The sequence below is a fragment of the Tiliqua scincoides genome, chromosome 5, assembly GCF_035046505.1.
Source record: "Tiliqua scincoides isolate rTilSci1 chromosome 5, rTilSci1.hap2, whole genome shotgun sequence".
In the NCBI taxonomy this organism is placed as follows: Eukaryota; Metazoa; Chordata; class Lepidosauria; order Squamata; family Scincidae; genus Tiliqua; species Tiliqua scincoides.
In genome coordinates, this window is record NC_089825.1 from 23,900,497 (window position 1) to 23,916,025 (window position 15,529).

The window sequence follows — 15,529 nt, forward strand, 5'->3', positions numbered from 1 at the left end:
TAGGCTAGCCTGAGAATATCCAGAATGCTACATTTTCCTTTTCTTGACTCATAAGAACATAAGAACATAAGAACAGCCCCACTGGATCAGGCCATAGGCCCATCTAGTCCAGCTTCCTGTATCTCACAGCGGCCCACCAAATGCCCCAGGGAGCACACCAGATAACAAGAGACCTCATCCTGGTGCCCTCCCCTACATCTGGCATTCTGACTTAACCCATTCCTAAAATCAGGAGGTTGCACATACACATCATGGCTTGTAACCCATAATGGATTTTTCCTCCAGAAACTCGTCCAATCCCCTTTTAAAGGCGTCTAGGCTAGACGCCAGCACCACATCCTGTGGCAAGGAGTTCCACAGACCGACCACGCGCTGAGTAAAGAAATATTTTCTTTTGTCTGTCCTAACCCGCCCAACACTCAATTTTAGTGGATGTCCCCTGGTTCTGGTAATATGTGAGAGTGTAAAGAGCATCTCCCTATCCACTCTGTCCATCCCCTGCATAATTTTGTATGTCTCAATCATGTCCCCCCTCAAGCGTCTCTTTTCTAGGCTGAAGAGGCCCAAACGCCGTAGCCTTTCCTCATAAGGAAGGTGCCCCAGCCCCGTAATCATCTTAGTCGCTCTCTTTTGCACCTTTTCCATTTCCACTATGTCTTTTTTGAGATGCGGCGACCAGAACTGGACACAATACTCCATCTGATATTCTCCGCATAGGATTTTGCCAAACACCTGCATGTTAGAGCATTGTGATTTTACACAGGCAGAGTGATCCTACGGTCCCCGTACTCCAGGGCAGTTGCTGTGTCAAGACCAATCTTGGCATAAAGTCCCAGCAGTCAATAGCACAACAGTAGTCCTCAAAGCAACAGCTACAGCAATGCTACAGGCTTTCCCAAAGCATCCGTGGTAACTCCACTGCCACTCACTAATCACGTTATTGCTGTCTGATAATGCTCACACATTACTTAATGACCCCTTCATGCAATGGCAGTGGCCAGACAATCAGGTGATGTCACCCTACAAAGCCATGATGTCACAGGAGGGCTGCTGTTTGTGAAAAACCAGTCCAAAGCACCCCGGGGTTCATAGTTCTTTGGGTTCTGGTCTCCATCCTGTTTGTTTGGTTCCTTTAGCAATTTCTCCACATCTTGCTTCTTGAGTGAAATTTAAAGTTAAATTACTGCTGTAGAAATTATTAGGCTGTTGAAGCTCTGGAATGCAGGAGTATATGCAAGGAGGGTTACATTACAATGAAATTTTTTTTAAAAGGAGCTGAAGGAAAGAAACCTTTGCTTTAAATCTATGCCGACACTGACGTATTACCTTAAAAAGCAAGCAGTTAAGGGAACTACTTGTGAAAATTCTGTCCATTGTACTACATTGAGCAATATGAAAATATGGAGCACTGAGGAACAAGAAAGTGTTGATTCAACTCATGACAGTACCTGATGCAAAATTTTAGGCCTTACTCTTCTTCCAGTAAGTAATTTGACTCGGTTGTTGATATCAGCCATCTCCCGGTAGCGTGAGGGGACTGTATGAGGAACGTATCAGATGAGGTGCACTATCTGAGGCTTCTATCCTCTCTTTAGACTGGGGGTCTCCAAACCCCTGCCCGGGGGCCAGATGTGGCCCGCAGCCAGCCTCTATCTGGCCCGCAGCCAGCCTCTGTTCCTCTGACAGCCTCTGGCCCAGCTGACCAATCACAACCGGAGTTGTGCTTGTGGGGTGGGTGAAGTGTGTGCCTTTTTTCTTGGGCTGTGTTGATGCTTGGAGAAATCCTGGGCATTTGAGCCCATTCATTCATTCATTCATTCATTCATTCATTCATTCATTCATTCATTCATCTAAGTTCCGTCTCTAATGTATTTATTTAAATTTTATATTTAATTTTTTTTCCCAGCCCTTGACACTGTGCCAGATATTTGATGCGGCCTGTCGGCCAAAAAGTTTAGAGACCCCTGCTAGACCAATAGTTCCCAAACTTTTTCAACTGGCAGCTCCCTGAACCAAGTGGACCATTGACCATGGCTCCCCATTAGGTGGACAATATTATACGTTGTACTGGACAGCAGGTTTTTTTTTGCAAGGACCACAGCTCCCCAAGGAATCACTGCTTTAGACCCTCCCAGCTTTTGTCAAGCACAGCCTTGAATTTGGGATCTAAAGACATGAGGGAGAAAGCTCATCCTCCCCTTGAGCTCTGCTGCTGTCATGAGAGCTTGAGCTCAGGCCTCATTTATCTCCTGAAGCCATGACAAGCCCCCATGATGGATTCAGGGCTGCAGGAAAAAACAAACTCATACACTGAAGCCACTGAAGAACCTGAAGAGCCATCACTGTAGACCCACTGTTCAAACTAGGGTATGCTTGGCTTGAGTAGTGGCTGGGGGTGACTTGGGACTTGACTCCATAGAGCCAGTTGTGGGAACAACTTGTGCCTCTGCATCCTCTGTGCTCAAGCCAAACATGTCCATGCCAAGTCCAGCTATAGCCTCTCTACATCTGCCAAGCTCTTCCCAATGTGAGGACAGGGTTTGCGGGCACATGGCTTCTTAGCTCATGACCCTCCTGCAAAGGATACTTTAGGCCCCTTTGCTTAAAGGGTTCAAGGACTCCAGATGAACTGGAAAATTGGGTGCATGCTGAAGACATGACCTCTGCATACTAGGAAGCCCTGCAGAAGCAGATCTCCCCAGACTTTGTCTGTTGGAGGAGCTCAATTTCACCCATCCAGTAGGATTCTACACATCATGACATTTTTTCCACCAGGTCCCCACTTGTATTTTTAAAATTTTAGACTGACTTCCTGACCACATTCATAAAGTCACCTGTGTGACCAGTTAGAGATTCTGAGTTCTTTAATATTTCAGATTTTAAAAAATGTTTTACACTGGCTCTGTCTGGGATTCTTACACATCAGTATTGTTCCGAGTCTACAGTGTGCTTGATGTGCAAAACCTAAACCACACAATGTTTATGCACATAAACACACATACATATGTTCATTTGCACGCCAGTCAAAGTTGGCTTTTTGAACTCAGGCAGAAATATCATCAAGCTATAACTGCATGCCTCATCAGTCTTCCTTGAAAAGCTCAGTGTCAGAGCTCATTCCTAGCATGCAGAAAGTCCCAGGATCAATCCCTGGCATCTCCAGTGAGGGCAGGAAAAGACTCCTAAAATCTTCAAGAGCCACTATTGTCAGCATTGACAATACTGAGCTAGACAGGCCAGTAGTTTGACTCTGTACAAAACAACATTGTATGTTTTATGTTTCCACAGTACCCATCTGCGCTGCAGCCCTTTCTGCAGGAGCAGAACAATGCTCAAGGTGCAAAAAACTAGGTTTCGGCAACCATTACCATGCTATTCTTTTGTATCCTTCCCCTGTAGCATTTTGTGCTTACAGCTTTTGGAGATTGGTCTTTTAGCCCATTGCATCTCATGATGCTCTTATCCAAAGAGACTGAAAGGGAACAGCACGTGTTAATGGAGCCCTCCTTGGTTATCCTATCCCATTCCATTCATATCAATCTATATAATTTCCTACCTTCTATCATTTGAAATCTGTGTAGTTGCATTTGGTAGCCGTTTGTCCCTGCAATATTTTCCATCTCCATCCAACTACAGAACTATTCCTTCTTGAGGCTTACAATGTGTAATTTCGGAATCTCTACTGCTGAACAATCTATTGTAACCGTAATGTTCAGCCTTCCTTGATTATTGTCTCAGGCTCTCTCTTTTTTTTTTCCTGCATGCCTCATTATTCTTTGCTACACTGGTTCTTCCAAATTGATAGTCACGTCAAAGGAAAAGAAATGTGAACAGCTAACAGCTTAACTACCCAGTTTTAGATCTGAGAGCTTGTGTCTCAGGCAGTTTTCAGAAATGAAAGCTCACTCTGCTGCTTTGCAGTGTGTAAAATGCACACTACAGATCAATCTTTTCTTTAATTAGCATGTTTCTGTGCCATGTACACAGCACCTCAGTTTGACAGGCATTCCGCAAGTGTTTTTAGTGAGAGCGTAGCTGAAGAAGTCAGTGTCTCCTTGTACACATAGATCTCAAACTGAAGTCTTGGAACACCAGCAATGGGATGAATATGTGAAGTTTTCCTATACTGAGTTAGACTATTGGTCCACCCCAGCAGGGTCTTCACTGTCTTTCTCATCACCTAGTTCTTGATCCTTTTATGATGCCAGGGATTGTTCCTGTCCACTGTGCACGTGCTCTTCCACTGAGCTGTGGCTCTTCCTCAAACAGTGTTGCATGTGTCGTTGGTAATTGCAGTGGCATCACTAGCAAGGAGCAGGGGATGAGGACCACACCAGGTGACACTGTTGGGAGGTGGCACCAAATGACTGCAGAGGACTTATCACACTCCAAGTTCCACGAGGCTCATCACAGAAGCTCTTCCTTACCTCAAAGGGCAGTTGTGCACAACAGGGGTGAGGCCAGGGCTACATTGGGGCCACCAACCCTAGTGACACCACTGAGTAATTAGTACACTGTATAAACAGTCAGGGTCCAGGATTTCCCAAGTATGGGTGACAATCGCACTGGCAATGTTGTGAGCTTGGAGTTATGAGGCCTTTAAAGCAGTGTCCAGCTGTGTTTAGTTACATCAGGCTAAATACAGGGTTGTAGAAACCTCTGGTGGGAAGAAATGGTGTATGACAATGTGAAAGAGATTCATGGGTTAGAAAGTGACGCAGGATCCTAAACCGACAAATATACGTTTAGGATCTTTGTACCTGAGATAGATTTGATGACAGGAATTGTCAATTAGGTTGATATTTGGAGCAGCAACATGGTCTCAAGTGCAATGGATAGCAAATTGTTTTGACTTCAGGAAGGGGTGGAAAGCCTTATTGCATAGAACACATGGATGTGGGGGCTGTTCGGTAATCATATGCTGTTGCTATGGTGGTATTGCTGAAGAATAGAGCAAATGTAGGAAGCAGAAAAAAGGACAGCAAGTTCTTGTTCTTCAGGAAAATTTTGGATCAGGGCTGATGTTGTAAATAGCATGTTCTGTCTTAGCAAGATTAAGGTTATGTAATGCACCCTTAAAGACTGAGGAGTTTCAAATAGAAAGGCACATTGAGCACCTGAAAGTAGTGTAGGTGGGACTAGCTTCTAGAACAAGATCATCCTGACTTATCAAAAACATTTGTAAGATGACAGTATTTTGTGTATTAAGAAGTACTTTGAGTGTTGTTACAGTGACTGCAATTCAGAAGAACCTAGGCAGAGATTTTGCAGGTGCACTGAAGGATTTTTTTCCTTCTGTACGTTCTTTTGCCAAACAGTTTTTGCAGTGCCCTTTGCCTCCAGTTTCATAAGGGACGGAGTTCATGACAGCATATTAGTAGCTGAAATGAAAAAAACAGTGTACACTGGGGTCATTCTACTTTTCACCTTTTTCTCCCAAGGGTAGGTGTGTTAAAAAACCAGTTGAATTGAAAAGGGGAGCTTCCAAAACATTAACTCATTAAAAAAGAAAAGAAATAGTTGCAATCATGGGTTTCTGTGCATTGAAACCCATATTTTGGTAATGCCTATATGGAATAAGTAGGCTTGTGATGCCAGGTTTTGGATCCACACAGGACCTGGCAGATGGGAAGGGGGGTTTGAGGATGTGAGATCAACACTGAAAGCTCATCCTTTGTACACTTTATCACCACAGTTCGTACTGTTCTCCTGTGTTGCATTTATATCCTGCTCTTTTCCATTGGCTCAAAGCAGCTTTCAATGGTGTCTTTCCCCCCCCCCCAGCATAGTAATGATCTTATCCCCAGGGGGCACACTGTCTGAAAACATAATAGTTTGGGGGGATAGAAGTGGCCAAATGAAATAAAAATGTTTTAAACAGAAGGTCAATTTAGAAAGAAAACAACTCAGTCCTAGGTGAAATGGAGGCTCTAGGCTTTGTGCAGAATCAGATGTCAGTTCACAAGAACCTGAAAAGCCCACCCTCCTCCTCCTCTAGTAGGAGCAGCAACTGTCAATGGTGTCTGTAGGAAAAGGTTGGGCGTCAGTGCAATGGTCACGGAATGCATGCTTATCACATTGGTATTTAGTGCTCAAGGGCCACCAAGCCACACTGTTCCCCAGAAAGGCGGCATTGCTCTTTTGTTGTAGTGAATATAAAGTTGAAACTTCAGCCATCAAACGGTGATGCATATAAATGGTGCTATGGAGTTTTCTGGGTCACATTTGTTTTTTTGGTCTGAGAAACTGAAGGATTGTCCCTTTGCTGCTTGTTCCTACCTCTTATCCTCATCTTGCCTTGTCTGCTCTTGTTCTGCCTTACTCATCACACCCATCTCCAACCATTGCTGCAACCTAATTCTTCCCATTAATCAGTGTTGAATCAGGAGCCTCAAGCTTTTTTGTCACTCTGTATTTTCATTGGAACCGAAGCACATGGATCACATGGTGGCTCATTAGTTGCAAAGGTTTTGGCATTAGATACTGTACAGCTAAAGTAAAGCTGATAGCAAAGTGTTACTAGATATAAATAAATGTTCAATGCTTTTTCTTGTTGTGGGGCATGCTGGCTCCTTTGCAATAGTCGCTTCCCCCACTGCTCTGGTAAAATTCAAAAGGAGTAGACAATATGGGGAATGTGATGTAGTGCCACCGATTCCTATGAACTGGTGGCATATTATACGACCATCCGGCATGGTTTCCAGGTTTCAGATATTGCTAGGTTGGTGTGGGACATAAAAACACAGAAGCAGGAACTCTGCTCCTCAGGGAATATAAAGAGGCACGCTCTGACCATGTATGCAAGAATTTAATTTAGAGCCCAATCCTAAAGGCCCTCAGAGCCAGTGCTGAGTTCCAGCACTGGTACTGGGTGTCATAAATGAGCTATAAAGCATGTTCACAGCATCCTCAGAGTGGGGAGAGGTGGTACCAGACCAGCAGCAGTCAGTGCCGGGCGGACAAACCCAATGCTGGATGGACACTGCCTGGAGGAAGGTAAGTGCTCCAGGCAGCGGTACACTTTCAGGTCAGCAGGGCTTTTAGGGCAGGGGCGAGGTGTTCTGGTCCAAGGGAAGGTGGGGTGAGAGGAGGAATTGGGAAGAGGATGGGAGCAGGGCTCCACCGAATCCTATCCTCCGTGTTGAGCTGAAAAGCCCGACACAGAGGTTCTCTCCTCTGCACTGGCAAAATAGTCAGCGCAGACTTGAGAAGCCCCAATGTGGGATCTGGGGCTTTTCTTCCCCCAGGACAAGTCCCCTTCCCTCTAGGAGACCTCTGGCAGCTTCCCAGCACTCCCAGGATACAACGGTCGCCATTTTTGACGTTGCTATTTCTTTGGGCACCAGGAAGTATAGAATTTGGCTGTTAAAGCCTTGGTTTCTTTTGTAGGGATTATTTAGAGGACTGTGCCCAACTCCACACAGTTCATATTTGTGGTGAAGTTAGGTTTGGAATTATAATTTGTTAGTATTAGCTGACTTGCTTCTACATGCAGAATGCTAGCTGACCAGCTCTTTTGTTTTGCTCAGTGATTCAAGAGGGCAGTGGATGGTTCTCAGCAATCCATAGTGGTTCAAAAGTGTGGTTTTCTGTTGGTATGCTGTGACTGAAGTTACCTGTGAGGAGGGGTAGAAGCTGAGATCACACACACACACCCTTCCCTGAGTGTGGGCAGTACAGAAGACAAAGGAATTGTTTTCTAGCAGGTTCTAGAGGCAGATCGAGACTAGATTTGATCTGTTAGAGCAGCCATTTTCAACCACTGTGCCGTGGCACACTGCTGTGCCACAGGAATTTGAGGGAAGGTCATTTATTAGTAGGGCCAATAGGGATGTGAAGCCCCCACTGGCAGCATGGTGTGCCTTGGCAATTATCAAAAACGTGATGGTGTGTCTTGACAATTTTAGTGCCTTGTCAGTGTGCTGTCAGATGAAAAAGGTTGAAAATTGCTGTGTTAGAGAGACAAAAATGGAGGCTGAGAGCAAACCTAACAAAAGCATGGAGCATGGGGCTCATAAATGCTTGTAGAACCGATATTACTATTACTGCTTGCAGAATCCTTGTTTATCTACCTATATCCAATATTTTACATGTATATTTGTAAATAAACCAAATATTACAAGGGTATCATAAACCTTCAGTGATCTTTCTTGCAAAAGGAAACTGGAGCCTGGATTTTGTTGTGTCCTCACTGCTCAGAGAAGTGGGACATGAGCGTAAAACAATATATATTTTAAGAAGAGGAACCTATTATAGTATTCCTCATCCTGACCGACCTCTGTAAGATTATGACCGGGGAACTCACCTGGCAATATCCCATAGTTCTCTTTGGCTCTGCTCACTACAAGGCAAAGAGTGACATTCTTTGTGATTGACAGTTGTTCCCTTGCAAGGAACCCTGTTCCTGCAATGTTCACCCAAATCATCCAAAAGTAGGAAACAAATAGTCCTGTCCCTGTCTCATTGGAACGCCTTTTCTGTTGTGGCACAAGAGTGTTAAGGTCTTGGCACATTTGTTCACCCCAAGTATTTTGTTTGGGCAAGTGGAGGACGACACAAGTTACCCAAAGGTGAATTGCTGTGGTGTTTTCATTGCAGAAGTAACTCTGAAGGTCCACGTGAGCGATGCCAGCACACATCAGCCGATCACCGAAGCCTTTATTGAGATTTTTACCAACCAGATCCCCATTGCCTCTGGAACCTCAGGAGCTGACGGCACTGCCTTTATCAAGTTTCAGTACAAGCTGGGCAGTCAGCTGATCGTTACTGCGACTAAACATGCTTACGTGCCGAACTCTGCACCATGGAAACCTATTAGATTGCCTGGTAAGAGATCTTTATTTTTGTTCTGTGGTAAGATTTTACTTCTGAGGGCAGGGAGGATGGAGAAGGCACAAAGCTGTATGTGAATGGGGCTTTTCAGTAAAAGGAAACTTTTGTAAAAAGTAAAAGGAAATGTTTGTAGTTACAACCTGGCCATTTCAACAAGAACAGAATATGATTGCCCAGTAAGAATACTGCCTTCCCGCAGCATTTTATTTAAGGTTGCGTTTACTGGGCTCTTGCCTTAAGAACAGTGTTTTATACGTGTGAAGCAGTAATCAATGGAGTGCCTCAGAGCTCACACAGAGTGCTTCACCGTGATTGACTATAACCAAGCGCCAACACCCAGCCCTGGTGAAACTGAAGGTCAAAGAGTAGAACTTCTAGACCAGCTGGTATTCCCGGCACCTCTCACGGGAAAGCAATGTCTCGCTTGTGAAGTTCTACAATTTAGGGGCCTCTTGTACAGAAGCTTCTCTATTTACAGACAGATTCATTTGCAGAGGTCTGTCCGCAAGTCTCTTTGTGTGTTTTGTGGTTAAATGTTTAGAATCCTGCATGAAAACTTGAAAGGAGGAAGTAAAAGGCTGAAAGATATAGTGGAGTACAAATGTAATCCCTCACATTTAGGTATAAATTTAAAAGTATCCTGTTGAATTACAGCCAGTGAATTCTTCAGATGTCAGTACTCAACCTACACAGCTCTACAAGAAAATCATCTATTTTAAAAATTTTGTATATTTTTTGCAGAAATCAAAAGAATATTCACCACCACCACCCCATTTTGGGGTAAAGAAATATGTCTAAAACTGAAGTTGAGTGATGTGGTGTTCTCAGGCTGAAATGTACCTGTGGCCTCAACTTGAGGCCACAGAAATTTAAGGTGGCTTGCTGTGACCTGACCAAGTCGATAAGTGTGCTATTGTTTTATGGCTGTGTTGTAGGACTTGGCAACTGCTGTGGCTGCATCTGAGAAATGCTGAACTAGGCAATATTGTGTCTTCCACTCCTAATGAATGGGGGGGGGGGAGACCTTAAACATACCATGAGTGCATGGAAAACACATTTGATTTCTTTTTCATTTTAGCCCACATTTCTTTTTCTATAGAGTCCTTGCATCGCATGTTTTGCTTTTAAAATTGATTTTTTTTTTCTTTTGAGGAAAGAACCAAATTTGCTAAATGTTTTTTGACAGGTCACTGAAATCTGAACCGGAATTTGTTGCATGCCCAAGTATTTTCTAGAGAGGAGGCACTTGAAATGAGTGCGTGTTTCTGAAAGCATCGCTTGTTTGAGCATTCTCCATTGAGATCATTAGGCAATTTGCCACTCCTCACAGTGAGAAGGGACCATTATTTTGTCCCCTTATTTGCCCTTATTTTCTTGGCTAAGTGGCTAAAAGGCAGTTGGTTTGCAGAGTGGAGAGAGAGGAGAAACGAGATGTAAAAGCAAGAGAGCATCCGCATTGCAAATCCCTGCTATTTTAAGATTAATGATAAGTTAATCCACTTTAATGTCAGTCACAGACATGAAAATGTCATAGTCATATGATATCCACATGCAAGCATTCTTTCACTTTTTTCAACTGGCTTTCTTTGGTTGAGATATTACCTGTTGGAATCACGCTTTAAGCAGAGGTAAAAAAAAAAGATACCCTACACTCTGACGAATGCTAAAAGTGGTAAAAAGTCACTGCACTCAGAACCCTGAAAGCATTTAAGAACTTATTATTATTATTATTATTATTATTATTATTATTATTAACAGTATTCAAGAGCAAATATGCCTGAGAAGTTCTGACTGAAAGCCTAACTTCCCTGATGGCAGAAAGGAAAAGAGGGAAAGTCAAACAAGAACTTTGATAACCTGAGTTGTGCCCTCAGTGAGAGGATAAACTAATGATCTTCAGCTATCCAAAAGCCAGTTCATTAATAGCTGAATCCTATCCAGGGCTTAAGCTGATGGATCTCGTACACTGTCAGCATAAGCCCCAGAACAGTGGCACAAAAGCCAGTGGCATAGCTAAGGGAGGGGTGGGGGGTTCAATTGCCCTGGGTGCCATGCCTGGGGGGTGTTGGGGAGTGCCTTTTGGAGACTTTCTGAGAGTCGGGAAGGCCATATGCGGCCTCCCCAAGCGTCAGAACACTTGAGAAGGCCTGCTGGATGCCTTAGAAATGCACTGTGCTGAAGCTGTGTGCTAAAAATATTTTTGAAAAATGTTTACCCCCAGGTGCTAGATGACACCACTGGTGAATGTTGCCCTGTTGTTCTGTAAGCCATGGCCGCCAGGCAATGGCCAGAAGTTGAATGTAGGCAACAGCAGCCCACTGAATCTCCTCCATCCTGTGTTGCTGCCAGTAAGTCAGTGAGGGGGAGGATAGGGGAGGATTGCAGGCAGCATAAAGAAGGATCATGGATGGATCAGGGACTGGCCGAGCTAGGGTCAGGAGGCAAAGGCAATAGAGGTTCATACCAAGATCCTATCCCACCTTCCTGGCCCAGACCCACCCCTAGGAGCCTCCTCGTGCTTACAACATCAAAAACACTGGCATAGATCCAAGAAAACCCATTGGAGGCTAGGTGACCTACAGGGACATAAGTAAGAAAATTTCTACTTACCTGTCCTGGACAGTCAGGTTCCCCACACCGTTAAATGCAGTTCACGCTCCATTGGTGCCTCTGCATCCCGTAGGCTGGCGGGGGACAGGATCAGGCCCAGAATGATCTGGGCCTTATCATTTAAACCAGGGGTCTCTAAACATTTCAACTGAAGGGCCACATCAAATATCTGGCACAGTGTTGAGGGCCAGAAAAAAACAATTAAATATAAAATTTAAATAAATACATTAGAGATGGAACTTGGTTGGTTGGCAGCCTTCAGTCTCGAAAGACTATGGTATAAGCCTACAGCACCCGGTATTCCCAGGCGGTCTCCCATCTAAATACTAACCAGGCCTGACCCTGCTTAGCTTCCAATATCAGATAAGATCGGGCATGTGCAGGATAACACTCTGGAGGTAGAGATGGAACTTAGATGAATGAATAAATGAATGGGCTCAAATGTTCAGGATTTCTCCAAGCACCAACACAGCCCAAGAAATAAAGCACACACTTATATGGACTCCCATTCCCCCACCCCACAAGCACAACTCTGGTTGTGTTTGGTCAGCTGGGCCAGAGACTCTCAGGAGATCAGAGTCTGGCCGCGGTCCAGATAGAAGCTGCATCTGGCCCCCAGGCCGGGGTTTGGAGACCCCTGATTTAAACTATCTGGTATTTCCTCATCAATAATAAGCAATAGGTACAGAGATGCCCCAAAAGCATATATGAAACAACTTTTAACTTTGCATAGAAGTCGAAATTCTTAACTTATGGCCATGTGGCAGCCTTCTACTTGTGCTATAGTCAACACACTCATGGTGTGAAAGGAGGTGGTTGCATGCAAGGCAATGGTAGGATCTGAAAATCTTTTAACACTAGTTTCCAGACGCTCTTGGGAGCTTTAAAAATCGGTGAGTGTTGAATTCTGCCTGTAGTAGCAACGTGAACAAAACTATCCCTGCCTGCTCCCTGCCCCCCAGTTTGAAGTGAGCACAACTGTACACTGTCATGTGAACTGGCCTTTGGTCTATATCGGAAGTGGTTTGCGATTGCTTATTTTTAGAATTTGGAGATTTGCGGAGGGTTCCATGGGGTTCTCTGCACTTCCTGGAGGCTGCTACCTTCAGATGTAAGTAAAAAAAAAACAAGCCCCTTGCCTCCTAGAAGCAGCACAACCCTGAGGAATTGCATTTCTGCTTTCCCCTCTTCCCTTTAAGAGGTCAGAGGCTGGGGCTCTTGGCTGGGGTGTCGCAGTGCCCCGGTTTGAGAACCTCAAGTGTAACAAGTCGTGATGCATTTTGAATGTAGGAAATTGAAAAGATGCAAAAATGGCTGTTTCATCTTTGCAATAAAAAATTACTCTATCATCACATTCTAATGCAAAACATCATATTTTCTACATTTGTTCATCAAAGAACCTTGTACCACCTGCAGCATTTTTTTTCATAATATATAAAAGATGAACATTTATACAGAGCAAAGTATTTATAGTTAGATTTTACTTTACATGCTCAGCATGTTAATTGTCTATTTCTGGCCAGTTTAGTAGTTCAGTGACTTTTGATAAGAGATTTTAAACGGACTTTTCATAGCCTGATTGTATATATAGCAAGTGCTGTAGTCAATCTAAAGTCTGAATCGCTGTATAAAAGTGAATGTATATTAATACATGTAAATAGCTGAAAAACATGCTTGATCTTGTCTGATCTTGGAAGCTAAGCAGGGTCAGGCCTGGTTAGTACTTGGATGGGAGACCGCTTGGGAATACCAGGTGCTGTAGGCTCATACCATAGTCTTTCGAGACTGAAGGTTGCCAACCATTTTGATTACAAGAGGCCAAATTACTATTATACTGGAAAAACGTAAGAAAGTTCATAGATTATCTGTACAGTTTGGGTTCTGTGATTGATAGTGGAAGGCACTGGTACATCTTGGGTGCCTACAACATGGGGGAAAGGCGGTATATAAACGCATGAAGTAAATTTTCTTCCTATCTCCATCTCTTCGGATTGCATTGATTTTCTTTCGTGCAAATAAATTTATGTGCGCAAAAAAATTAGTTATTCTAATTGAATCTTGCAGTCCTATGCCGTCCATAATTCATTCTGCTTGTAGTGCATTATGCCAGATGTGTTTTTTTTAGTATGAGAGTATATATGAGGAGAGAACTTGTTATGATGGAACAACTATAATTGAGATGCTTCTGATTTGCAGTCTGAATACATTAATACTTAGCAGAGCATTCTAGAAATTTAGATGTGCTCAACCATACTGGAAAAAGTCTATAAACATATATTATTTAAATGAATACTGATGAGGTGTCTGCTACTTTTTGAAATTCCGAGCTTCTTGTTTATTGCCTTTGTAGAGAAACGTTTGGAATTTTTGACGGGACATAGATAGAATTTTAGACAATACAAAATCTTCTCACAGGTTCAAGTTCAGTGCTATTGAAACCCATCAAGTTTGGCGAAGGTTCACCAAACATTAGGTCCTCATATATGTGAGATGTGTCTCAGTTTCCAACATGTTCTTCTAGATTTGCTGAATTTGAAAGATTGTAATGCAATATAAAGTAATTTTAAATGAAAGCCTGTTAACTCTCAAATTTGGAGGGGTATCTTCAGAAAATCTGCAGGGTATTCATTGGCATTAAGTTTCAGTGCATACTTTTCTTCGGACACACTTTGACATATATTCTTTGTATATCAGTCTAGTTAAAACGATGCTCTGCCCCTCTCTTGCATGGTTGGCTTGGAGGAACAACAGCATCCCATCCTGCCACTGAGGCCAATGGACATCCAAATGCAGGCATAGCTTTATTTTATTTATATCCCATCTTTAATCAGTCATGAAGGTTTGTATATGTAACATTGTCAAGGAGTTACCCATCCAGGTACTAACCAGAACTAGATTTACTTAAGTTCAGTGAAGTGACTGTTCTCATGTGCCCTCAGACCAAATGTTTGTATAGGATGTGTACACTGGCTCCTCAAAATACACACATCCAACTTACAGGTGTCCAAATTACGGATGGCTGCATTGGTGCTTTCACGCAGGTGCAGTACATCCTTTGTTGTGCTTTCACAAAGGTATGATAGCCCTGGGCCAGCTGTATCAAGGCAAGTACGTGCTGACTTTCAGACAGACTTCTGGAATGTAACCCTGTATATGTTTAGGATTTAGTGTAATCCATTTGTATAATCCAATATCTATAAACTGAAATTCCAAAGTTGTTTGTTAGCTTTTATCTGGGACTTTCATCACAGTATTCTGTGACTCTGTGCCGTGGGTTTTACAGGTATTTGTTCTATTCAAACATTGTACTCATGTTTTGAAAATGCAGTAGGTATGATATTCCTCATCTACTCAACATGTATCTGTGACCCTTTGTATTTTTCCCCTGAATTGGTCTTCTACTTGCCCACAATCCCCTTCATACAAAGTAGTTCTAACCAAGGCATCCATTAAAGTTGCTAGTCATTTGGAAAATGCATGGATTGTCCTAAAAGCTAAGTTTGTTAGCAAACACTAAGGAGTATGGAAAAGTGAGTGGGGGAGGTTTTTTCAGGATTAGATATAGTATATAGGATTAGTTAAGTATATGGATATATACTTAACCCACTTTTCTTCCACAGTGTTTTCATCTCTGAGCCTTGGCCTTCTTCCTGAACGTTCAGCTACTCTAATGGTGTACGAAGATGTTGTACAGATAGTCTCAGGATTTCAAGGTATGTGAAAGGTTTGTTTGGATGCAAAGGGACGTTTTTGTGCTATCATAATAGTTTTCACCCACCCGACACTTTCAGCCAAAGTGTGGAACTGTGAGTTGTCTTCTGTGAAAGAGAACTGTTGAATTTGACTACTACCGCTACTACCACTACACCATTGATTGTCAACCAGTGTCCCACGAATGTTTTGCATGTGTTCCATGGGAGTTTAGGGTAGGGTTATTCATTGGTAGGGCCATTACGGGGTGTGAGCTTCCCACCAGCAGCGTGGTGCGCATTGTCAGTTGTCCAAAAACGGATGGTATGCTTTAATATTTGTAGCTCCTTGTCTGTGTGTCCTAAAACAAAAAAGTTTGAAAATCGCTGACCTGCAC

General features: G+C 43.2%; 1 protein-coding gene across 1 annotated transcript in view; it reads left to right on the forward strand.

The window, feature by feature from the left end:
* The window catches only part of FAM171A1 (family with sequence similarity 171 member A1), a 98,249-nt gene that overhangs the window by 35,088 nt on the left and 47,632 nt on the right, over positions 1-15,529 (forward strand). The window contains exons 2-3 of the mRNA XM_066628504.1: positions 8,599-8,826; positions 15,063-15,155. Coding sequence (XP_066484601.1) covers positions 8,599-8,826; positions 15,063-15,155 — 321 coding nt within the window. The remainder of the gene's footprint in view (positions 1-8,598; positions 8,827-15,062; positions 15,156-15,529) is intronic.